This window comes from Stegastes partitus, unplaced genomic scaffold, assembly GCF_000690725.1.
Source record: "Stegastes partitus isolate 25-593 unplaced genomic scaffold, Stegastes_partitus-1.0.2 Scaffold161, whole genome shotgun sequence".
NCBI lineage: Eukaryota > Metazoa > Chordata > Actinopteri > Pomacentridae > Stegastes > Stegastes partitus.
Window position 1 is genome coordinate 160,651 of NW_007577892.1, and position 26,627 is coordinate 187,277.

General features: G+C 40.4%; 1 protein-coding gene across 1 annotated transcript; it reads left to right on the forward strand.

Moving 5' to 3' along the window:
- The first annotated feature begins 422 nt into the window (after positions 1–422).
- Positions 423–25,401, forward strand: LOC103355636 (E3 ubiquitin-protein ligase RNF19A). Its single transcript, XM_008279504.1, has 10 exons — positions 423–607; positions 7,471–8,037; positions 8,550–9,031; positions 11,068–11,273; positions 12,393–12,540; positions 15,845–16,007; positions 16,555–16,669; positions 20,565–20,696; positions 22,352–22,622; positions 23,714–25,401. Exons 2-10 carry the CDS (start codon positions 7,885–7,887, stop codon positions 24,012–24,014), a joined length of 1,971 nt encoding a protein of 656 aa, XP_008277726.1. The 5' UTR covers positions 423–607; positions 7,471–7,884; the 3' UTR covers positions 24,015–25,401.
- The last annotated feature ends 1,226 nt before the right edge of the window (positions 25,402–26,627 follow it).

Sequence of the window (26,627 nt, forward strand, 5' to 3'; positions counted from 1 at the left end):
TAGAGCTTCAAGAGACACAGGAGAAGACAATGGGTGAGTGTGGTTTCTCGGGAATTAATGTTACTGTACACTTAAGGAAGAGAGAGAATCACTCTCATATTTCTCTATTGTGAGCATTTGACCTGAAATGACATAGAAATAAACAACACGAAAAAATAACAAAAAACACAAAAATAATAATTAAAAATAGGCTGCCAAAGGTTGACTGGGACTAATAAAAGAAAGGATAAAACTAAAACAAGCAAACAAACAAAACAAACAAACAAACAAAAAAACCCAACGTGTAAAAATCCATGTTTTGGAGGAACTGGGCATTTATGAATAGGAGATGCTGCGATTCTGCGTCATCTCATTGGTCCATGTCACCGCAGTGTGCCTCCCCCAGGCCGCTGCATCAGGGAAGACTGGCCTCACCGCCGCTCTCTTTATCTCGGCTCGGTTCTACCCCGGACACGTCTTGACCGCCATACATAGCCCCTACACAGCTTTGTTTTCTGCGCAGCAGTGAAGTGGAGGAGAAGGGCTGTCATTCTGTGCTGCGGTTTCGTCCTCAAGGGGAGGAGCCAGTTGTTGATTCTGCGCTGCAAAAATAAGGCGCCGTACCGAGGTAAGATACCGTTTACGTAATAGAAATTATCGTGTCATTTTTCTGCTGCCTGGACAGACTTACAGATGCGGATTCGCACGGCTTTTTTTTTTATTTTTAAATTTTTATTTTTTGTATTGCTGTTCTTATTCGTGTCCATAAGGGATACAAGGAGGCGGAGATACTGTACAGGCGAACAAATAGCCTATTAAACATGCCACTCCCTGCAATAGCTTTCTGATCCTATGGACAAACCCCTCCTTAAACGACTAAAAATGATGTAGGAAAGTGTGTACATAACTTCTAAGTACGTGTGGAGGTTGCACAAGAAGCCTGTTTAATAGTCTGCATAATCTAATTTCCAGTTGCACTACTAATATAGGCTACAGCCTATAGGCCTGTGGTTGAGGGAGGTTTGGTTGCACAATAATTATTATACGCTACTACTGTTCACGGTGCTGAGTTCTAACATATGGATGAGGACTGAGGAGACACACAGCTTTTTCATGAAAGTCTTCAACAGCATAGGCTTTCAAACCCAATATCTTCTATTGATGTTCTTCAGCATCATTAAACAGATTATAGGCTATCAGAAATCGTTCAGATTCCAATGTCGAGCTCCACATGGTACAGAAATGGTATATTTTGGTCAGGGATGCCATGGGGCAGGAATATGTGTGGGCAGACTGAGGTCACTGTCATGCCTCTGAAAGCCGCATTGCTGATGTCAGCATCTGTCTAGTAGATGGATATTTAATAGGGTGTATCGTCAGGTTTACTGAGGTTGAACTCAAAGTCAAGCTAAAAACTAAGCTTTTTAATCCAACTCGTTAACAGGTGTCACATGGTCTGAAATGCATCTAAAGGGGCAGAAGAGGTCATATAGGTATGTAATTAATGTGAAATTAGAGTTAAGAATAACTAGCACATGCATTACATCACTTGCCAAAGACAAACAATTGACACTAACGGCATGAGCTCCCACATGAGTGAAGAAGTTACACAAGCAGGTTATCTATAACTGTTTGTTACAGTAATAGTTCAGGACTACCTTGAAGTGTTTGTGATGTGAGTCTGCATGTAAATAAAACAATGGTAGTACACCATTTTTAGAATAATCTGTACAAACTGCTTCACTATAACCAATGCTTTTAGTATTTTAAATGGGCAACCTAAAGGGCGGTCTGCAATGTGGCTCGATGGTTAGCACCGTCGCACCCGGGATCTTTCTGCGTGGAGTTTGCATGTTCTCCCTGTGCAGCATGGGTTCTCTCCGGGTTCTCTGGCTTCCTCCCACACAGTCCAAAAATGTTGAGGTTAATTGGTGATTCTAAATTGTCCGTAGGTGTGAATGTGAGTGTGCTTGGTTGTCTGTCTCTAAGTGTAGCCCTGTGATAGACTGGTGACCTGTCCAGGGTGTCCCCTGCCTTTGCCCTAAGTCAGCTGGGACAGGCTCCAGCCCCCCCGCGACCCTAGTGAAGATTAAGTGGTGTTTACATAATGGATGGATGGATCCTAAAGGGCTAGTCAAGCAATTTGTTATTGCACTTCCATGAAGTTGTGGGATTTACAAGAGACAGATTTAAAAACAAGAATGCTCAAAATTAAAAAAGCAAATGCTGGCTTTCATTTTATAATATCTGTCAAGACTTTGTGAGGTTCCTCCAAAACCACAGAAGACTGTGAATGAATTGACATATTTTATGTGTAAAATTTCTGGAATGCCACTTTTAAATGACTGTTTACGAACTTTTTGCCTATGTTACATTTTCAGTGAAACCATACTTGGGTATGTGCTGCTTTTGATGTCACGTTGAAATTGGTATGAATCAACATGCCTTTGTAGCATGCCTTTGGACCTTATGACTTCCAGTGATACAGGGTTTTTCCTGGCTCAGAATGGAGGTCTTTGGGGGATGAGTAAGCACAAAAGTAAGCCTGATTGGTCTGTGCACAGTAAAGGCAATTGCTCTAACTTACTGCATTTGACCAAAATCTATGCATTTTTCTGTTATTGGTGACTATTCTATTTACACGATGACTACTATGCTGTCCATAACAAAGCAGGTTACTTTTTCCCTCTATTTTTTAAATTCTCAATTGTTGTGCTACTAGTTGCCTGTGGTGCTGACTTAAACCTCTTTCGGAAAACCAAAAAATCCTTTATACAGGAAAAAACTCTGGGTGAGAGTCAACTGTTGGCTGAGGGATCAGTGTTCTTTGCCTGTTGGAAATAAATTGAAAAACGGGGCTTGCTGCTGTGAATTTAGACTGAGGTGAAGGCTGAAGCTGAAGCTTTTGTTTTTGTAGCTGATAGCACAGGAAAGAAGTGTCATTTCTTGGTATCACTTTCTTTGCTTGCCAAAAAGTTGTGATGAGCTTGAGCAGGTTACAAGGTGGCATCTTGTTAAAATTAACTTTGGCAGTGAATGCTCACCTTTGGTTAACTCATTCCTCCTACCTGCACACTACTGTTGAGACTTACTGAGATTTAGGATTTCTGGTATTATTTCTCAATTAGATCTCAATATATTTTTGACTGCAATAACAGTAATGTAGTACTACTATTTTAACCCCTATTGGACTCAGTTCAATGTGATTTCTTTCTTCCTTCTTCAGTTGTGTGGCTCCTTAACTCTCAGAAAGATTAGCCTTGGTGTTTACCAAAAATGTGCATTGGTGCTTGAAAGTTGGCGAACTCTTTCAAATGGCCTAAAGCATCATCAGAAGGCTTACCTAAGTAAGCGAATGAGACAAAAATGTTGCATTTGGAAATGTATTTACAGAGGAAAATAATCCAATATTACATATCTGTGTGTGGTCAGTGTTTCAACCTCTAGAATTAGAAGTTGATTTGAAGATGAAATTATTGTCAGGAGTTTTCAGTGGTGCTTTGTTTTATTTAAAGTGCATTGATTTCTCAGATTTATCAAAGTCTAAACTCCACATCTGTTAAGGTTAATTTATTGGAATGACCAAGTCAAAGTCTTGACCTTGATAGAAATATTTTGAAAGAGACTAAAGCCAGCAGTTTATGTGACAAAACCCAACAACAATTTAGAGTTGAAAGTACTCTGCACAGAGGGATGAACTGAAATTCCTCCAAGCTGAAGTGCATGACTGATCAACAGTTACGATAAACATTTAGCTGCAGTTATTGCACAAGGTGGTCACATCAGGTCCTACTAGATATGTGCTAGTGGGTCATTTTCCACAATGATCAAGTATGATATTTTTGTTTTATTTGTTTAACTGGGCTTTTAAGACTTCTGATGATGTTTCAGGTCATACTTAAACATCCATCCATTATCTATACACCGCTTAATCCTCACTAGGGTCGCGGGGGGGGCTGGAGCCCATCCCAGTCGACTTAGGGCGAAGGCAGGGGACACCAGTCTATCACAGGGCTACACTTAGAGACAGACAACCAAGCACACTCACATTCACACCTACGGACAATTTAGAATCACCAATTAACCTCAACATGTTTTTGGACTGTGTGGGAGGAAGCCGGGGAACCCGGAGAGAACCCACGCTGCACGGGGAGAACATGCAAACTCCACGCAGAAAGGACGCGAACCGGCAACCTTCATGCTGCGAGGTAACAGTGCTACCAACTGCGCCACCTTGCAGCGCCATACTTAAACAGAAATACAGAAAATTCTAAAGGGTTCACAAACTTTCGATCACAACTGTATAAGCAGTGGCGGCTAGTGCAGGGGCGCCGCCCCACGACCAATGACCAGATTAAAAAGTAGTTCTCAAACAAAATAATAATAAAATTAATAATAACGTTCATATTCTTTTGCCACATTACCAATATTTGTGTAATAAACAGATTTAAAATGAGTCTTTACTGTGTGTTTCCTAATTTTACACTTCCTGGATGCGGGGCGCCAGCCACATTAGTGTATGTAGCTTGAAAAACATTTCGTGATCATGTGACCTTGGCCCAGGCTCTGATTGGCAATTGCAGATTTTCTCATGGGGCGCAGCTCGGCGTGTCCCGGACCCTCCCACTTTTGCTTTAAGCCAGTTAAGTTTGTCTTTATTTGCTTTTGTCTTCTGTGGTTGGATATCAGAAGTGTCCCTTGATGTTCTTACGACTGCGCTTTCAGACACCGTCACACGACCTTTCCCCTCCTCTCTGACTAGATGACAGCGACTGTGGTGGTGGCTAAATGCATCGGCCATGCTATCAATGGAGAAAAGGCTGGTCACAGAGATGAGTGACTTCAACCGAAATGTAAAAGAGAATTTTGCAGAGCAGAAAGAGAGAAGAGCTAAATTTTTGTTCAAATAGAAGGGCTACCTTTGCGACCTTTTTTTTGTTTTTGAGAGTGTGTGAATTGATGAGCATGATGATCATTTAACTGTTATAGTGTCTCTGTAACTGACACAGGAAGCTGCTGTGTTAACCACAGTGGTGGAAAGTAGTACTTTTATAACTTCAGGATACTGCAGTATTTACGCTTAAAAATGAGGTCTTCTCGTGGAAAACGGAGCACACCTGCATTCGCTGTTTTTCCGCTCATAGAACAGACCGTGTGTTGAATACATGTAACTGGGTTTAACCTCGGACAAATCTGACATGAGAACGCCCTAGTTTATTATTTTTAAAGTCCATTTTTGTCACACACCTGTCAGAGCATATCACAGCCACCAAGCAGCATCTACCACAGCCTGCTATGTGGGATGTTCAGGGAGCATCAGTGAATCATAGCATCTATTGATAAGAAAATATTCAGCAAGTCACATTTAAACTTGATTTTGATACTGGGAAAAAGACTTGATACTCAATACCGATTTCGATACCACAGAGGAAAAAAAATCACCTTTTTATTAAACATTCTTGAGGTAGAATATAACGAATTACACTCCTTTTGTCAAGATGCTTCTGTAACAGTGCAAACGTAGAATTGTAAACAGTGGTCGTCTCCCATGAAGTTCACTTTGGCTCAAACAACGACAGATGGTGCGATCTGACACTGATGTAGCTTGACCTTGGAGTTCACCTTTAATGTCTTTAGAAGTTGTTCTGGGCTCTTTTGTTACCATTCGTATTATCTGTTTCTTGGATTTGTCATCAGTTTCCCTCCTCCAACCTCCAGGGAGGTTGGCTACAGTCCCATGGATGTTAAATTTCTGAACAATATGTGCAATATATGTTTCTTTCTAATTTCCTGAGACAACTCTCTCCTTTGCTTCCTCTGGTCCATGTTTAGTGTGGTACAGTGACTACTTGTAACCCTATAAATAGGCCGACTGACTGATTACAAGTTTGTAGACACCTGTGATGCTAATTAGAGGACACACCTTGATTGAACATGTCCCTATGGTCACATTATTTTCAGTCTTTTCTAGGGGTTCCATCATTTTTGTCCAGGCCTGTTTCACGAGTTTATTTTTAAAAATAATTCTGTTGAACCACGGTTCAAAAGCAATGTCTGATTTTCATTGGTTAACTTTCATAGAATTTTCATTTATTGTTACTTTTTTCAGATTCAAGTTATTTCTGTGACCATTGTGGGTTTTTCTTTCATTAACCAATGAAAGGGGTACCAACAATTTTGTCCATGAGTGTATGTCATCTCATAGCATTTCACATTGTAAGGGGAATTCCCCAACAAATCCAAGATATTAGTTTGGATTTTCTTTAGGCAAGAACGTGGTAACAGTGGAGAGGAACAAAAAAAAAAGTCCTTTACCAGGAAAGACAAAACCTCAGATGGAACCAGACTCAGAGAGGGTGGTTATGTGCGTCGACCAGTTGCGGTGAGGACGGAGGTGAGGGGGATAGCAGATGGAGAACAGACAAACAATACAAACAGAACACTGAACATTTTAAAGGCCGGTGAGGCCAGTGACTGCAGATTAGAGACGTGAAATTCCAGATCCAGAGACATCTGCAGAGAGAACAAACACAGGACCTCAGGGGAAACACAGAGTTTGTGACATTTAATGGTGGTATCTAACTGTGTGGAAGAAGAGAGGAGAAGAAGAGAGGAGCCCAGTGCATCATGGGAGTCTAAACCAATAGCAGCATCACTAAGGCATGACTCAGGTGCTCTGAGCAGAACTGACTATAAGTTTATCAAAGAGGAAGGTTTTATGGCTAAACTTAACAGTAGAGAGAGAAAAAATATATATATACAATGGAACTGAATTGAATGGGCTGCACGGTTGCTCAGTGGTGAGCACCGTCGCCTCACAGCTAGAAGATCCCCGGTTTACGTCCCAGTTAGGTTGCCTGGGATCTTTCTGTGTGTCCCCTGCCTTCACCCTGAGTCAGCTGGGATAGGCTCCAGCCCCCCCGAAGCCCTAGTGAGAACTGAATTGAATGAATTTGATTTGGTTTGGTTTTGGAATTCTCTGTCCTTGTATTTCACGATTTGTTTTGTTTTACTTTCTGCCCATGTGGTTTTGTTGTTTTCAACAGTGTGTTGTTGCTGTGGCTTTCCTTATGTATTGAGCTAGGAATGCTAATGATTAATCATTAATTGATTAATTGCGTTCTACTCTAGGGCAGATGGGTGATTCGGTGTCAAGTAACATTTGCTGTTGCAGAGTTGTAAATCATGGGGCAACTATGATATTATGATATATGCAAAACTGTGCACACTTACATATACAACATGATAGTTAAATTGATAGTCTCTGCTATCAATGTATTGTAATGTGTTCCCTCAGAGGAATCTCTTTAAATGTGTAAATTTTTAAAAGCTATTATTTTTTATGTTAGTTTTTAATTACGCATTGGTTGAAATAACTGGAATGACAATATTACCATTCTACTAAAAATGTATTTACCAATGCATCAAAGATGAATACAATTCGCTGGTTCTGGTTCTACGACTTAATCACAATATGCTTTTGTTTTCAAGGTAAAGGACTGCAAACACTCGACAGGAGGCCTTAAATGATGGGTAGTCAACCAATTCTGGACTAACTCACATCTAGCGTACTGCAGTGGAGCTGAAGGAAAAGAAGACTGAAGAGAGGCACAGTAAACCTGATAGTGATGTTTTCCACAGGCAGAGATTACCTACTCCCCACCGTCTCCTTCTCCATCTCTCCATCTCTCCCTCTTCTCCTCCCTCATACAGCCAAGTAGGCATCCAACTCCAAGAGTCTGAGCTGTGAGAGCGCATTGTGCTGATTTGCCCACAAACACACACGCACGCACGCACACACACCCACACACACACACACACACACACTCTCACACTCACACTGCGTCCTGCTCATGGTCGTTGGCTTGTCCTCCCCAGCTGCTGCTCCTGCTCTACTTATAGACCATGAAGAGGCCAAAGCAGCAGACAGGGCCCCTGAGCTTTCTAAACTTTTTCAGCCGAAAGCCCAAATCAGAACCAAGGTCCGAGAGGCCTGTGGAAGCGTGGCCCAAAGAGGAAGTAGCCATTACCCTGACTCCGAGCGAGCATCCAGAGCAGGTTAGACTGTAGCTTCCACTACCTATTTGTCTTGTCTTAGAGTGAGCAAAAGCAAGGAAATAAGGCCACGTTGTGTTGTTTCATTTCCTTGTTTTGGTCTCCTGAGTTTTGATTAAATGTTCAGATTTATATAAGTAATTTTGGTATTCATGTTTTCCAATTTCAACTTTATCTTTAAGCAGTACGTAGGTACATAAAGAGGATGTAGAAGACGTAGATCATTAACTTGGGATGTATCACCTTCTGTTTGCTTTCTCCACCTCATATACTGCTGCTGCCCAGATTCAGTTGTGTTAATTTGATTAACTGATAATTTCTAGAATTTATGTTGGGAGGAAACCCAATAAAGTACATCAAATGTGACCCACCTATGTACACACTCACTGATGCTACAAGCAATGAGAACCCTTCTTTCAAGTTTGCTGTCTCTGAACATCATCTTGAATACAAGGACATTTTTAAATCATATGGCTGGGTTTGGTCAGTAAACATGGTGTGTAAACTGTTCTCAGGATCTCAACTTCAGAGCAGAAGAGGTTGGAGACTTAAGAGTTTCTGGAGCAGAAAAAGGAGAAGGAGGAGGTCTGCCAGCAGCAGATGAGGTTGATGAGAATGGGGCTGCCACAGGCGAGTGCATGGGCAGCGGCTCCACTGGTGTCCTGTCCCTCTCTTCCTCCAGTCAAGAGCAGCTACTGGATGAACATCTGGAGGAGTGCCCACTGTGCCTGCTCAGTCAACCGCGGTGCCACTTCCCACGACTCACCTCCTGTTCCCATAGGTCATGCTCCGACTGCCTCCGTCAGTACTTGCGCATTGAGATATCTGAGAGCCGAGTAGGCATTGCTTGCCCACAGTGTTCTGAAACACTGGCACCACTGGATGTTCGTGCCATTCTGGATGACCAGGCACTGCTGGAGAGGTTCGAGGAGTACCAGTTGAGGCGTTTTCTGGCTTCTGATTCAGATACACGCTGGTGCCCTGCGCCTGACTGCAGGTGAGAATGGAGCCTGTACTACCACATGCCACCACTTAGATTTAGGTGCAAACCAGTTTTCCAAGAACACATTAGTATTCAAAAACATCTTTGAAAATTCAAATGTCTTTTGAGTAAATAACTAATTAACTGTCCACATGGACATAAAATAATTTATTTGGGAAGCATAACAATAATAAATAATGACTTGTCTGGATTGTCTAAAATTTCACAGACATCTTGAATATCTTGAAAAATATTAAAGACCGAATGCAACACTACATTATTACAGGTCCTGTCAAATCTGTGTCATTCCACCACCGGCGGTTTTGAATAAGAATCAGTGCAGAATTTTTCAGCAGAGACAATCTGCAATACAAGGGTTTCATGTCAAAATATATTTGTGCCTGTGCTAATGTAACACTAGCTTAAGATTCATGTCAGTTTGAGGTTGCACTTAGAGACAGACAACCAAGCACACTCACATTCACACTTAGGGATAATTTAGATTCACCAATTAACCTCAACATGTTTTTGGACTGTGTGGGAGGAAGCCGGAGAACCTGGAGAGAACCCACGCTGCACGGGAAGAACATGTAAACTCCACGCAGAAAGATCCCGGGTGTCCTCACTGGGATGCGAATCACAGAACATTGACAAAGCGAATAATAGGGCGATAACTATCGAACAAATACTTTTTTGAGATGAAGCCATATCAGACACAAAGCATTATTTCATGCAGATGGCTTTAGATGTCTTAAGCTTTGTAATTTATATGAATATGCATCATGAAGTGTTTTCTAAAAGACTTTGGTAAACTTTGAGCAATCTACAGTCTATTTTGTGTGCAAGAAATAAAATGTTCAGCACTGGTAATAAAATAAAATTTGACTAATGCATATAATGTCAGCAGTCTATGACATAACTACTATTTTTTAAACCTTCTTCAAATATTTTAACTTGAACAAATTAAAACAGGTGTTAAGGATCTAAATAATCCAATCGTTGCAATTTTCTGTGGCGATTTACTATGTTAAGCGCTGTGTGATGACATATGTTGTAAACTGCGCTATACAAATAAAATTGAATTTAAAAATTTAATTGAATTGAAAAGGTACTCATTGATGCCTGGAAATATTTAATACACAAGTACCCACCCCGTTGATCAAAGGTTGGTGACTTGAGAATCACACAGAGTCACTTCAAATTTGGTCTGATTCAAAAGTGGAATCAATGCAGGGGTGTGATTATCCTCTCTGTGTGTGGACCTCAGGATGTTTGATTCACCTACCCTTCAGACAAACCTGAAAACCACACATGGCTGAAAATGCAAGTGTAAAAACCTGACACAGCCTTTGAAGTAGCTCTTTGCAGGAGAGCTGGATTCTAGATGCCTGATGAATCACTCACATTTACTTTCACTTGTACTTGATGATTAATCACGTGATCTTTTATCATAAAAATTTTGTCAAAATAATAGTTGTATTCAAAGCACTGGTTTCCTGTTCATGCGAACTCGGCCACCAATAGCGACAGAGCTGCCATGCAGGCACTTGCCTGCTTTTGTCAGCAATTTCCGGTTCAGTGTCTTACCTACGGCACTTCAGCATGCCAGGAATCAAACCACCAACTTTGAGATTAGTGGACAACCTGCTCTACCACCTTTCCCACATATAATTAAGCAGATAGCACAGAGACAGTCCCACAGATAGCTGTGTCTCTCTATGAATGGTGATTCACTGAGCCACACAGTCAACAAATGTTCTGCTTCTGAGCAAAATCAACAATAAACTTTTCATTGTGCTTGACCTGGATGAACAGCAAACCAATACAGTCACATTAGGTAATAGAAGTGACAGCTTTCCATAGAAGTTCCAGTCAGTCAACCAAATCTATGGTATTTAAATAAAACTGGCTTCTGTGCATTTCAGTCCTTTAGAAATCATAGCCACAAGGAGAGGTGAGTAAGGAACTTGGATTTAAACCTCTATCAGTCAAGCTAATAATTTTGTCTGTTCTATCATTTTTATCTGTAGCTTCTCTCTGTATCTCTCTAGCTATGCAGTGATAGCTTACGGCTGTGCAGAGTGTCCCAAGCTGATCTGTGGCCGTAAAGGATGTGATACCGAGTTCTGCTACCACTGTCGGCAGCTGTGGCACCCCAACCAGACGTGTGACCAGGCCCGGCGTCTGCGAGCCCGCCACACCTCAGGTGGCAATGATGCCTCCATGCTATACATCTTCAATGAAGAACCTGGAGGAGGTAAGATTAGGAGCTATTGCTACCTTTGTAGCCAGTCTTTTAGCTTGAGCTGTGCGTCATGGAGTGTGGTCATGTGTGATGATTGCAGTCGTGACTCAATAATTCGACCCTTAACAATCCGAAAAGCTCGCTATCCGACAGGTTTTTAGGAAAAACAAACAGAACCCATGAAAAATAGCCTTAACATACCAACAGCCTTGAATTCCGACTCTGACGTGACATTTTATGTCACAAATAAGGATAACGACCCAAAAGTGTCCCTCATGTGCAGAAGAAGACACAATGACCTCACACGCAGTGAGCGTGCTCAGTGTTGACAGAAGTTAACATGGTGGTGCCACTGCCGCCGCTGCTGCCACTTGTGGTGGAAACAGAACAGAGACTGCTATCCTAAACTAGCACCAGCAGCAGCCTGCGCATTCCGGCCACTTCCACCCTGTTGGAGCACTCCCCCGGGGTGGAAGTGCCCCCCCAACCACGCCGAATATTGGGATATTCATCTTTAATTGGGCCTGAATATCCAAAGACCAGAAAGTGCTATTCAGATCAGCCCTATGAGTTATTATAACAACTATGAACAATAATTAACAACAAATTACCCTTCAAGCATCAAGCCCTCCTTGTATCTCGGCCTCCATCTTGACAATCCAACAGCCTTGCTATCTGACATAAAAGAAGGTTTTGCATTTAGTGTCGGATTATCGAGTCACGACTGTACATTAGTGCCAGAAATGAGGAAAGTCTTTTTAGAATACTCTGTCATTTATTTCTTTAATCTCCATCATTTTTTTTACAGGGACAGCAACTTCAAGCAAACCTAAACAATTTTGGAAATACACTTAACTTTCCATTTACTCTCTGGTGAAGAGTTAAACAAGAAGACTGATAACACTGTTACATCTCTCCATTGATATAAGGCTATAGCCAGCAGCTGTTTAGCTTACCATAGTAAATTGACTTGAATCACGAGGAACAGCTAGCTTGACTGTTTATCGGTAACAAACTTCTACAAGTATTGCTGAAGCTCAAAATTAGCACAAACTGCAGTAAAGTGAAATATTTATTGCAACATGTGGGTGTTTTTTTTTTTTTTTTTTTTACTTATTTACACTGTTGCAGAAGCAGAAGAAATCAAAGCATGCCCTCGCTGTGGTGCTTATATCATGAAGACCAATGATGGCAGCTGTAACCGTATGAATTGCACAGTATGTGCCTGTCAGTTCTGCTGGCTTTGTATGCAGGAGATCACGGACGTGCACTACCTCAGGTATCCTTTTCACCCTCACTACACAAGCATACCACTCTAAAGCTGTTACAAACCTCAACAGGCATTAACAAAATGTAACAATTACTACATCTTTTGAGGTATTTATCTGGAAAAATGTTGAATAGTCGTTGGTGCTGTCAACCAAGCCTTCCAGTACAGGATAACATTAAAGTGGGAATATTTGCTTGCTTGAGTGAATACCAGAACAAAATTCTAATTACAAAATAAAGGCTCAAGCAGAGGAGATTTGTCCAGCTGCCAGCTGTCCCATTCTCAAAGCTACCTCACTACCTTTCCACACACTCTCTTATTGGCCAACCAAACGAATACTTAATAAAAACATTTTGATTCATGATACCATCCGTCTGTATGTAACAACTAGTATAGTTGCTGGACATTATTTGAGCTGCAAAGTTAATTTCAGAGTCTTCATCAACTGACAAGATAATTTGTCTATGGACCTGGCCTGGTCACATACTTTTACATCACTTCATACGAAATACAATAAAGCTAGAAACCTTTACTTTTTTCTTTTCTTTTCTTTTTGGTTTTTGCCTTTATTTATCAGAGCAGTGGAGAGAGACAGGAAAGCAGGGAGAAGTGTGTGAAAAGAACTGTAGCAAATGGCCGTTGTTGGGACTCGATCCCACTATTGCTGCGTCAGAGACTATAGCTCCTGTTTGTGGGTCGCCATCTTATCTGGTTGAGCTACCAGAGCGCCCCAAAACCTTTACTTTAAATGCAGATAATGTGCCTGATTTAATACTTGTAGAAGCTAACAGCAATAAGCAGTAAAACTTGACTCAATGACTGTAATCAATGATCAGATTATCCCTTCCCTATTTTGCCTATTGTCCCTTTTCTAATCACAACATTTTTGAAAGTTATGAGGTGTGGCGATCAAAGAGTCAAAGATTCACTCAGTTCTTGCAGATGTTCTATTAATTCAAAACGAATCTTCAACTGCTGTTGCAGTCACAGTTTTGAAATCTCCTAGCCTCTTGCCTCAATTTGGCAGCCCAACCAAGCTGTAGCCACCAGTCAATCTTCTTTGCAGTTGAGTAGTACTAAGAGTCTTCTTTCTTAAGAGTGTACATTCAAAGTGACGCAGTATCCTTCGGCGGTGGAGTGCCAGGAGTGCCAGTATGATGCTAGTATTTCACCATGGATTGAGAAAATGGCTGCAGATTTCTTCATTTTTTTATATCAAGCAGTTATTCAGAAACATTAATGACTCTGTAACTGATAATGAAAATACGTATTGTGCTAAAATGAAAAGTTTTGGTTTTTGGGGCCAATACAGTAAAATTACAAGTCCCAGAGCAGCATATGTCATTGTAGGCTCATAGCAGCATGAAGTTAAATAATGCTTAATAGCTCAAATCCAGCTCTCTAAAATACTTACATCTATCCTAGAGACCTTATACTTCATAACTAGCCTCACTATGAACACCTGCATTTACGCCACTATTGTCTGTAAGGCAAGACTTAGTTCGAGGTAAAAACTGAGTCACTCAGCAAGGCACATACAGTCAAAGCCAGAAGTTCACATATACTATATAAAAGAAACATAACCTTTTTTTCTTGCTGTCTGACGTTAAATATGACTAAATTTTTACAGTTTTAAGTCAGTTAGGATTACCAAAATTATTTCTATTTGTTAAATGCCAGAATAATGAAAGAGAGATTTTTTTTAGAGATTGTTTTTATTACTTTCTTCAAAGTCAGAAGTTTCCATACATTTCCTTAGTATTTGGTAGCATTGCCTTTAAACTGTATGACTTGGGTCAAATGTTTTGGATATTCAAATGGGACTATGGGACTGAGATCAGGGCTTTGTGATGGCCACTCCAAAACATTGACTTTTTGTCCTTAATGCACTTTGTAGCTAATTTGGCGGTATGTTTAGGATCATTGTCCATTTGAAAGACCCATTTGCGACCAAGCTTTAACTTCCTGGCTGATGTCTTCAGATGCTGCTTCAATATTTCCACATAATGTTGTTTTCTCATGAAGCCATCTATTTTGTCAAGTGCACCAGTCCGTCATTTAATACCAGGGCTCAGTATCCATTTCTATATTTAGGCATAAAGAAAAGCACTTGTTCTATACACATTCATCTTACAAATGAGTACTTTTACTTATCCCTATGTGCAAGGTATATTGGCTTCCTGCACTGTCTCTCCTCCTTCCCCTCTCACCTTCACTAATTTCCTCTCCTTTCAACCTTGTCTATCTCCTGTATTACAAGTTGCAGTGAACATCTGAAAGAGCAGCAGAGCTTTTAGCATCTCACGGCAAATCTGTCAGTTCAGAGCAGCAGAGCACAACCATAATGTGATAATTTACCTTTAAGAACCTCAACGTGATGTTTGGTGCTCTATAAAAATTTTTTTTAGCAAAAGTAGCATAGCCCTTAGGTGCTATTTGTTTCTTACATTGTCACTTCTGCTGATACACATTATTTGTTGCTTAAATAAGAAAAACAACATTAGTCAGTTGTACTACTCTTCAAGGCAGTTAGAATTACACCACATCACCAAGGGCTGTTACCAAATACGCACCTACAGGGACATTTACTTGGTACTCACAATCATATTATGTACCAGAATGTTGACCCCTCATACACAAACTTCGTTAACCCAACTTTCCCATTTCTCTGTAAGCAATATCTAAGATTAATAGATATGTAAACAAATGCATTCAAATAATGAAAGGATGCAATGATGGGAATGAGACAGCTCACTGCTCATAATCATTCAGAAGTTTGTTGTGCCATATTTGGTTGAGGCTGGGAGTCTGTGTCATTACCTACATTTAGTTCAAAGGAGAAAAAAAACTTCCCTTTAACAGCAAAAAAATGTAAATGTGTCAGTGTGACTATGTACATACTGTTGTGTATGTTTTAGATTGTATCAGACAAAGAACAGAAACACCACAAACACAAAACAGAAGTGATTGTGATGGGAATTTCATGAGCTTTAGGGATTGTACCCAACAAATTACCTTTTTTTGCCCTTAAAATGACACTAGGTATAAAGTCAAGGGAAAACCAAAATGAGCAGAATTTTTCCTCTTGGGGCCATTAATGTCTTTGCAAAATTTTATGGAAATCCATCTAATAAGGTTAAATATTTTTTTTCTGGATCAAAGCAGTCAACTTACTGTTTGACTGACAGTGCCATCCATAAAGCCATGCTAATGTGACTAATACAATGTTTTATGGTGGAACGTTTTTTTTTTTTTCAGAACTCTGGGAATTCCTATAGTTTAAACCCTTAACAATCTCTTGTCTGTGCTTCAGTCCCTCAGGATGTACATTCTGGGGGAAAAAGCCATGGTCTCAAACCCGCAAGGTACTATGGCAGGTGGGCATGTTGCTTGGAGCACCTGTGGTCATCTCCCTTATAGCGGGCATCGCCATCCCAGTCATCATTGTAGGCATACCAATATACATGGGCCGCAAGGTCAGTACGACAGCCTGTCAGTTAAGCCTGTGTGATATTATGTAATTAATTAGAATTGTGTCATTTTAAGTTTGTGCATTACATTAAGAAACAGACTAATTTTCATATTGCTTCCACATTGGCATGTACTGTTCATAGTAAACAAATAAACTAATCAAAGTAAACTAATAAAGTAAATGCTATGCAGATGTTTGCGTACCTTCGTGTATATAATTCTGGCATTCTCCTTAAGAAATAAGAAGCTAAGAATATTTTGTTAGTTGATGATTGAATGCATGTAAGGTTAGATGGATGATCTATGTGGGTTTTTCACATTATTAGAAACTAATAATGCATCTCGGGGAAACAAATCTGCAAGTAAAATGCCATTAGATGTGAATAGTTTTGTTTTAAAACACTGTGATAGCTTCACATGCAGTTGGCCTTTGCCCTTACGCATGCTGGAATAAATGTGTTGTTGAACATAAATAAATGGTTTTAGAGGTGGAGAACAAGAAACAAATAAAATTTCCACTATGTCATTTATGTACTATTTGTTACCTTCCAGGTCCATGGTCGTTGTAAGAAAACCAATATCTCAGGAAGTAAACACTACTTGACTGTGGCAAGTGGGGTGATGATGTCAGTGTTTGTATCGCCGGTCATAGCAGCTGTGACTGTGGGTAAGAAACAAACAACAACATGATACGTTCTTTCCAGCAAATCAAGAAATAATTGCTTTGTTTTTGCTGATTTAGTATTCTACATACAGTCATGAACAAAAACAAGAGTTTCCAATGACTCCTGTAACTCTACATTTTCTGATGGAATCATTGAAACATGGGTCTTTGTCACAAGAAAGCAAGCATTGCATTCAGGTTATTTCATAGATTTAGTATGGATCTTCTGAAAATATGAGAAAATCTGCTTGGCCAAAAATATACATACATTGTTGCCTTGCAGCAAAAAGCATGCCGGTTCGCGTCCCGGTGAGGACACCCGGGATCTTTCTGCGTGGAATTTCCATGTTCTCCTAGTGCAGCGTGGGTCCTCTCCGGGTTCTCTGACTTCCTCCCACACAGTTCAAAAACATGTTGAGGTTAATTGGTGATTCTAAAATTGTCCGTAGGTGTGAATGTGAGTGTGCTTGGTTGTCTGTCTCTAAGTGTGGCCCTGTGATAGACGGGCGACCTGTCCAGGGTGGCCCCTGCCTTCACCCTAAGTCAGCTGGGATAGGCTCAAGGTGGTGTGGTTGTATCTTTGACTGCTCCTCTTAACTGAATTGGTACAGTAAAACTAAATTTGTTGGCTTTCTGGGACAGATTTTCTTCATCACAGTCCACAGGTTCTTCATTACAGGTTCTTCTTGTTTAAGTCAGGACTTTGGGGAGGTTAGTTTAAACTTTTAATGTGTGTTTGGGGTTGATGTCTTGTTGGAACACCCAGCTTTATCCAAGACCCAACCTTTTGGCTAATGAATTTAGGATTTCTTGAAGAATGTGGAGGTAATCCTTTTTCTTTATTATTCCAATCACTTTGTGTAAAGCACCAGTTCCACAATGATACCCATCATAGAAAATTCAGAGTTGGAAACTCAAGACTGCCATGATATACATGCTTTGTACAAGTACATGTGAACTTTTGGTCACAACTGTAATTATTCACACTTATTTTTATGAAAGGAGAGAAAAACCTCACAATGTCCAAATGAGTTAGGAAAGACAAAAAAGAGCTCTCATATGCTAAACATGCTAATTTGACTAAAATGCAGTCATCAAAGGCAGTATTCAGAAACTTATTTTTGGAAAACAAAATAAAAAAATCAATCAATCCATTTGGATTTGACACTGGCAGCTACCTGTGAGGTGTCTGGAATAATCCCTTACGTTGTATACAGAGTAAAGACTGTAAGATCAAGATAAGAGAGATCATCTTAATGTTTTCACAAACTACATGCACAATTTCAAGCCTAAATTAAAGACATAGTTTAGCATTTCATCAAATACTCCTATTCACTTTTTTGGTGCATGGTTAGATAAGGAAAGCTAATACTAATCTAATGTTTGTGTGTTAAATTTGATGTTACCACAAGACTGACTAGCCTTACAGCACCTCTACAACGTATTCATTAATAATTTATCGCTTTTGTTTAATCTGTTAAAAAAACAATACAAATTTTACCCTATACATCTACAGCATGATATTTTTATCTCTATGAGCTTCTACATACTGGAGTGTTAACCATAACAGAAACATAAAAATGATTTTGGTAATTACCAATGCTGTCAATTTAGGGCAGCTGTGGCATAAACCTTACAGTGGATGGTGGTCTAATACATTTGTTAAGCACTGTATATCTCGACAAAAAAGTGAGGAGGTTGTTTTCCAGCATGTCAAACTATTCCTTTAATAAGTCATGAGTTATACATATCCGAATATACATCAAGATATGATCTCCATAAACCTGAATGTTATGTAGAGCATACCTTGCACATCAAGAAGTGTACAGCCATATGACTACTCACAACATAGGTTTCTGCACACAGACATTCAATTTAAAGTCATCACTTCCTATTCCCATTGTGAGTAATATCCATGCCTTACAGAATTTCTTAAGACTTAAGCTTTCCTCTACAGCGTCATGGCCATCTCTGCATCACACACTGATGGGTCCTCCCTTGGCACACACTCAATCAAACCCAAATGTAGTCACACTGGACTCTCCCTCACCTCCAACCGCTGCATATACCATGTGTTTGCATCTCTGTCTCTGTGTCATTTCATTAATCACTTTGGCTTCAATTACTCTCTGCCATATGTTTAATCATACCTCTTCTACTTTATGCTCTCACTGCTCTACAATTGTTTTTTGCATTCATTCCTCTCTCTGTGCAGAGTGTTTGGCTGGCAGGCTCATTCTCTCACCCTGGTTTCACCCTGTTGCTGAGTAGATAGTGTCCTAGTGTTTCCACTGCGTTAATGATGTCTGCCTCCCTTTGTTTGGTTGGCATTGTGCTTTGTGGTCCCACATTCCTACCACAGTCACATATTACACAAACACACAGCATAGTAAGATGCCAAGAAAAGCATTATCAATCAGTATCTACATGAAACTTTACTGTCTCTCTGATACAGCGTGAAGTAGGAGAGGCTCCCTCTTGTGTTTGTTTTGTGTTATTGCGATATACAGCCATGACTCTATAATCCGACACTAAATGTAAAACCTTCTTTTGTATTGGACAACAAGGCTGTCGGATTGTCAAGATGGAGGTCGAGATACAAGGAGGGCTTGATGCTTGAAGGGTAATTTGTTGTTCATTGTTGTTCATAGTTGTTATAATAACAAATAGGACTGGCAGTACTTGGCTGCTGGTGCTGGTTTAGGATAGCGTTCCCCGTTCTGTTTCCACCATCGTTGGCAGCAGTGGTGGCACCACCATGTGTTTTCACTTTCGTAAACACTGAGCACGCTCACTGCGTGTGACGTCATCGTGCCCTCTTCTGTGCGTGCGGGACACTTCTGGGTCGTATGAAGTTCACACAGCAGATCACATACAAGTCATAAAAAATATCAGAATTGAGCATTAAGTCCTGCAGTAGCCAATCTGTTGGATTGGTAAGTCAGAAAATATGGCGTTATCCTTATTTGTGACATAAAATGTCATGTTGGAGTTGGAATCCAAGGCTGTCGGTATGTTAAGGCTATTTTTCATGGGTTGAGTTTGTTATTCATAAAAAACCTTTCGGATAGCAAGGTTTTTGGATTGTTCAGGGTTCGATTATTGAGTCATGACTGTATAATGGAAATTGAAAAAGTCTTTAAAAGGGAATGTATTAGTCGCTGTAAGTGCTGCTCAGCATGTGTAATCAGTTTTGTAATAATTTGAGGACGTGAAGAAGGAAGAAAATTACTGAAACTAAAAGACAGAAAGAAAGACAAAAATGTGCAGTGTGGAGTATGAAAGACACAAGGATTATCGGGCATGACGAATCAAAAGGTGGTATCCAGTTACACTATGGGAAGTGTAGGATCCGGTATTAGGGTTAAGATAAACCCATACAACTGAGAATTTTGGCCTATTTACACCACAAGTTTTTACGTTTGAAAAAAAAAAATCCTCAAATTAATTAAGGCCCAATGTTTAATTGCTGCAAAGGCTTTTAAATAATATTTTAAAGAAAAAGTTTTTGGCTTCGCGTCCCGGTGGGGGCACCGGAATCATTCTGCGTGGAGTTTGCATGTTCTCCCCGTGCAGCGTGGGTTCTCTCCGGGTTCTCCGGCTTCCTCCCACACAGTCCAAAAACATGTTGAGGTTAATTGGTGATTCTAAATTGTCTGTAGGTGTGAATGTGAGTGTGCTTGGTTGTCTGTCTCTAAGTGTAGCCCTGTGACAGACTGGTGACCTGTCCAGGGTGTCCCCTGCCTTCGCCCTAAGTTGGCTGGGATAGGCTCCAGCCCCCCCGCGACCCTAGTGAGGATTAAGCGGTGTATAGAAATGAAAAGTTTTTGGCCAAACTAGGCAAATAATGGCAAATATTTTATGAATGAGGTCCTCATACTTCTCTGTTTTCTTTTAGGTGTGGGTGTGCCTCTAATGCTGACTTACGTCTATGGGGTTGTCCCCATGTCACTGTGTAGGAACGGCTGGTGTCGACCGCAGAGTGAGCCCCCTGAAACACACAAAATCCAACTGGAAGACTTAGCCAGCTGTGAGTACAAAATTAAATCACTCTGTAATGTAAGTAAAGCCTTGGTCACAACCAGCTGTACGGGCTCCTACGGCCTGTCTGCGTCCAAATTACGCGCAGAATGGCTCGTGCCACGCAAGTCCATCTTGCAAAATTTTGAGGTTGCAGACAGTCTGCAAACACGTGTGAAGGATTTCTGACATGTCAAAAAAATGTTACGAATTCTCTGCGAACAGCAATGCTGCAGGTGTAACTTGCTCCCCAAGAAGTTTGCGAGCAATTTTACCGTGGGAAGAAAATCCGTGGTCTAAGAGGGACGTCTCACACACAATGTGGGAACAAGTGCCCCTTGTGTGTTATGTATGATGCACACACTCACAACTCATGAACAAAATCGAACGCATGGCGGGTGCGCATTACCCCTCGCCTGGAGTATAGTCGACATGCTCAGAGTGCCCACTCACGTTTTGCCAGTGATCGCTGATTATATTATTGCTTCAAACAAATAATGGATATACCATATTATAATCAGCTTTGTATTGCTTTAAGTAAATCTACCTTTGCAAACTAGAGTTCATTTTAATGTCTGAAGCAGCATTTTCTACAAATCCATATGAAAAGTCACTTTTGCTCTGACTTCATTGTTTCTGAGCTTAAGGTCCTCTTGTTATCACTTAAGAGTTATTTAAGTTACTGACTGTCCAGCCTGATAAACAGAGAGCTGAGCAGACTGACAGGAGCTGGAGACACACACACACACACACATACACATACACACACAGCGCGACTCTTGGCTTTATCGCTGATGCACAGATCTCACACTAATTGGGACATAACATTAATGTTTTTAAGAGGTAATCATTAGCGAATATGTGTAAAAAGATACATTTATGAAAATATGTGTTTACAGCTAGTACGTGTCTCTGTTGGAGGAGCGGGTCGGTCACTGGAGATGCTGCTGGCCAGTATCAGCTGGAAGTCAGTACTGGGGTGACAGGCGACCTGTCACCGCCAAGTTGTCAGGTTCTGTGTGTGTACTACACAAAGCATTAAATCATATTTATTTTCATCACCATTTGTTATATAGTTTTAACTTTTGTCCTGAAATCAATTTGTATCATCCCAGATCTATTTTTTGTTGCCCCGGGATGATGAGACGTCCTGAAGCTCAAACCCTGTCAGTATGTTAACAGAATTTATAAGACAGCCTATTGTCTGATCGCCGAAGTGTCTCTGTTTTGTTTTTTGTTTTTGCTTTGTTTGTAATGTAATGCACACCGTCAATACGTCATCACAAGCGCGTGTGGCAAGTGTGACTTACTTTTGCTGTGCACTCCATTCTCTTTATAAGTGGTGAGTGTGTGCCATGTACGCAGGTGGCAAGACAAACTCAATAAGTGAGCACAATTTCCACAGACATCTCACGTCACCCCTGACAGGGCAGACTTGTGCCTTTCTGGACGGACCCTTGCAACCTTTCCTCTACCTCTACGACCTCCATGGCCTTCACGGCACTCAAAATTTGCAGAGGACCTACGATCCCAAAAGATGTGCATCCAGTTGTGACTGAGGCTTAGGGATATCATTTAACTCTAAGATAATTTACATTAGTAATTGATTGTGACTTTTCCTCCAGATTTTGGCCTGATCTGATAAAGTTTCAACTTCTCTATTAGATCTTCTATTCTCTCATGTAGTCAGTGATCACTGGATGGGTCAGAACAACCCAACACTCAGCGATACCAGTGTCCAGGAAGTCAGAGTCAGTGTACAGGATGTGGGTGTCCTCCCAAGTACAAGCACCACACCCCCGGAGCAAGATAGATATGTTGGACTGGATGAAGCCACAAAACGCCATGGATACACTCAGCAGGACAGCCAGTCTGACTGTGAGGTGGTTAGTGTGCCTGACAGTAAGCTTGATGACACACAAGCGCTTACTTTAAGGTAAATGTTGCCTCTAGATTGCTCTTTTTCTTTTAAAAATCGTACTTTGCTAAGGATTGTTATATATTTTTACAAACATTTTTTTTCTGATGTAATAACTGTATTTATTGGTATTTATTAGTCCTGCTGTTACAATTACAGAATTATCAAAAGTTTGTAACTCACTGATAAAATCTGCATCGTCTAATGATATTGCACCTATACAATTCTATGCTCTAAGATTTTAGGTACTTAAAGTAAAATAAGGATGCTTACAAAAAATGAAGACATCAGTTATTTTCATTGATCCATTTAAGATATTCTCAGAAGTTTTCTTGTAAGTAGCTTAAGTACACTTTCAGTGTTCTGCACCAAAATGCATTGAGATCCAACAAATGCAATGAATGCACTTCCTTTCTCATAAAACACTTGCCAAACCAATGTTTCTTAAAAGTCTCTTGGAAGTGAAGCTCACATTGTTCCCATTTATGTTTACTGGCACGCAGTCTTATTCTGCAGTCTTTGCTGGTGCTGCATTCCTTGGTGCGTTACTGCTACCTGATTGCTAGGATTGTGTTTTGCGGCATCCATCGTGCACATAAAACAAACAACAAGGGTAACCATTCAGTAATATTAGAGTTAAGAAACTCCACAGGGTAAATTGAAGTCTATGCAAAGTGTGGTAAATTAAAAACTAAATGTCAGTGTTTGGTGTATCAGTATTTGTCTTTAAAACAGTTCAAGTACTGTTTAGGGCCCTTACAGTTTTCCAAGGTACCTCACAGGTTGATTGTTCTAAACATCTTTGAAAACTTACCTGATTTGGTCTCATTCACTTCTTTCTTTTGTATATGTTATCCCAGGCTTACGAAATGGTATTGAGATCAGTGTTCTGTGGAGGCTATATCATTTGTTGTGGGACTCCTTAATCTTCTTGTCACGAAAGATAATTCTTTATAATTCAAGATGTATGTTTCAGATTATGGTTTTCTGCTGTAGAATTAATTTTGGATTGATGAGCCACCTCCCTGATTAATACAGTCAGGTATGATGGATATGAATGTTTTGCACAGTACTGTTTATTGATACTAATATGTCTATTGCAAACACAGGGAAAGAACCAATATCCACAAGGATGGAACCAATATTGAGGTTCGTGTGGAAATTGAGACCCATCCCAGAGGTGCACGCCAGTCCAGCCTAAGTAGCATTCTGTCTAGCCGAAGCTTGTCATTGGAGTCAATGGGACACTCACAGTCCCAATCCCAAGACTACTCGTGTGCCTCTGAACTAGAAGAAAGACGAGAGCAGGGAGGAAGAGAAGGAGAGGAGCAGGAGGGAAGAGTGAAACCAGGAGGGGAAGCAGGAGACAAAGGGACAATTTTCCCAGTCTTTCAAACAGATGGTGTATGAGATCATTACATACAGGTTTTGTATTTGGTTGAAGATTTAGTCAGGTATTATGGAAATATACCAATCCATGAGCTGACATGACACTGGACTGACCTGAGAATTGTTGGCCAACGTCACCTCCTCTTTCCAAGACAGTTCCTCCCACCAGATGCCTTCTAGCTCCACCGTCTAAGGAAGATGTGGGTTTAGAGAGAGCAAATGTAAAAGATGAGTGTGTATGAGTATGTGTGATGAGACTAATAGCATGAGAATGACAAAAACTGGATAGCTATAAGGCAGACAGGAGAGCATGTTTCCCAACTAGTTTGGTACATTTTTCTGTTATACTTCCTGAAAGAAACTACCTTTCTTTCCCTCTATTATAAATCTATTTCCTGAAGTCCTTTCTTCATCTGGCTGTTCTTTCAGTGACTTCACATCACTCTTCCCTCAACTTTTACAAAAAAAGAGACCATCACAAGCATGATATCTTTAATGGGGGACTAAGAATCTAACAAATGTCTTGTCTGTGACTAAATATAAAACACACCCATGCCATGCTACAACAGAATTTCTTTTTTTTTTTTTTTTAATCTGAACAAATATGTCCAATATTCACACACCTGAATTGGGCTGCTTTAAACAAGTGATGCATTCTACGCTGTTTGATTATTCTTTTTGAACGAAGTCCAATGGAAAATCCCAATCAAACTTGTTTATGCCTGTAACTGTTGTTCTCTATTAGAGAAGGTGCTCTGTGATAGTGTGACAGTGATTGTTTGAACTGACTAGAGGGCTTTTAAACTCCATGAATTATAACTTAATCAACGATCCACAGTCTTCCATAAAAGCAGGTGGTTAAAGTCTCATTTTTTTACTTGTTTTAGTGCAGCTTTTACCCTTCACTACACTATTTCCTTTTAAAATGAAGAGGGAGATTTAGCTTTAGTTTGTAAAAATGTTCAGTCTAATGCAGGACAATATGGCAGCAACACAACAGTCTTTTTCTGAGGGGTCTTAAATTTGAAAAGCTGCATGATTCTACTAGTCGCTGTGTATCCAGAATAATCTATGAACACAAGAAGATTTGCACATACACACTCACATGTTCAACAGCAGTTAGTGTAGCTGCAGTAGTGTGCACTGCTGACAGCATTAAATATAAAATAAAGACCCTCTCGAATAACCACAGAGCACCAAAATTACAACAGCAGCATGCCATTGCTGGCTAAACTGTAATAACCCCTTCTAGGTGATTTGTAAGAAATACATGACTATACAGTATGGCGCTGCTTTGTTTCCTGAGTGTGAAATACTTGTGAGATGAACTTGGACTCGACATGATACCCTGTGCTGGGTTGTGGAGAAAAACTGAATAAAGATTTCACCATGACGGACAAAAAAAAAACAAAATCCCTGTTTTCTATGTCTCAGAAATATTTTTTCTTTGATGGTGTTATTGGGAGACCAAATAAAAAAAACTAAACAAAAAAAACAAAACAAGGAGATCATTACCAGTGTCGGGCCCTGGACATTCACTATCTATTTCTATTAAAAAGATGAAAATAGGAGAACTAGGAAGAGCATAACAAAAGCACCCAGTCAAAAGTGAGGTGGGGATGTTAAGGTATATCTTGACATCTCAAGCCAGGGCTTTCTAACCTTTTTGACCTCTTTGAGCACCTAAACTGAACCAATGTCTTCTTGCAATCCAGTGCAACTGAGCACAAATCAGTTACAAGTAATTACATATGTTATGCTTGTTTGAACTCTTGTTGGGGCTACAAGATGCACATTTGTATTACACCGCCAGGTCATCCTGTCTGTAATAAGTGATTTGAACATTTACAGTTTATTTAGTTTAAATGTAATTACTGCCACACAACCTCCTCAAATGTTACGTGCAGTAAGTGCAGATGGGGGCTGCAAGGTGTTAGCACTGTTGCCTCGCAGCAAAAAAGTTGCCGGTTCGCGTCCCGGTGGGGGCACTGGAATCTTTCTGCGTGGAGTCTCCATGTTCTCCCCGTGCAGTGTGGGTTCTCTCCGGGTTCTCCGGCTTCCTCCCACGCAGTCCAAAAACATGTTGAGGTTAATTGGTGATTCTAAATTGTCTGTAGGTGTGAATGTGAGTGTGCTTGGTTGTCTGTCTCTAAGTGTAGCCCTGTGATAGACTGGTGACCTGTCCAGGGTGTCCCCTGCCTTCGCCCTGAGTCAGCTGGGATAGGCTCCAGCCCCCCCGCGACCCTTGTGAGGATTAAGCGGTGTATAGATAATGGATGGATGGATGTGCAGATGGGTCAAAACAATATGGCAAGATCAAGTTACAATCAATAGAGGGCGCCAGCACACAGACATTAGAATGCAAATATGTTCCTTTAAACGTTTGCAATGTGACTGAGTTGCTCCATGATTGTTTGTGAAAACTGTTTTTAGCACAAAACTTATTGTTTACTGAAATCTATCTTCAATTACAACTGGAGCGTGTTGTTTCAGGTTCAGGCCAAAATGTAAAAGAAATAAAGGTAAGCTTTATTTTGGAAAAAGTAACTTGGCAGCAAAACAAACAGAATAGACAAGAAATCTCCGAGACTATAAAAATGTAAGCTTGTTTGGCACAGTGTAATTCGTCAACAC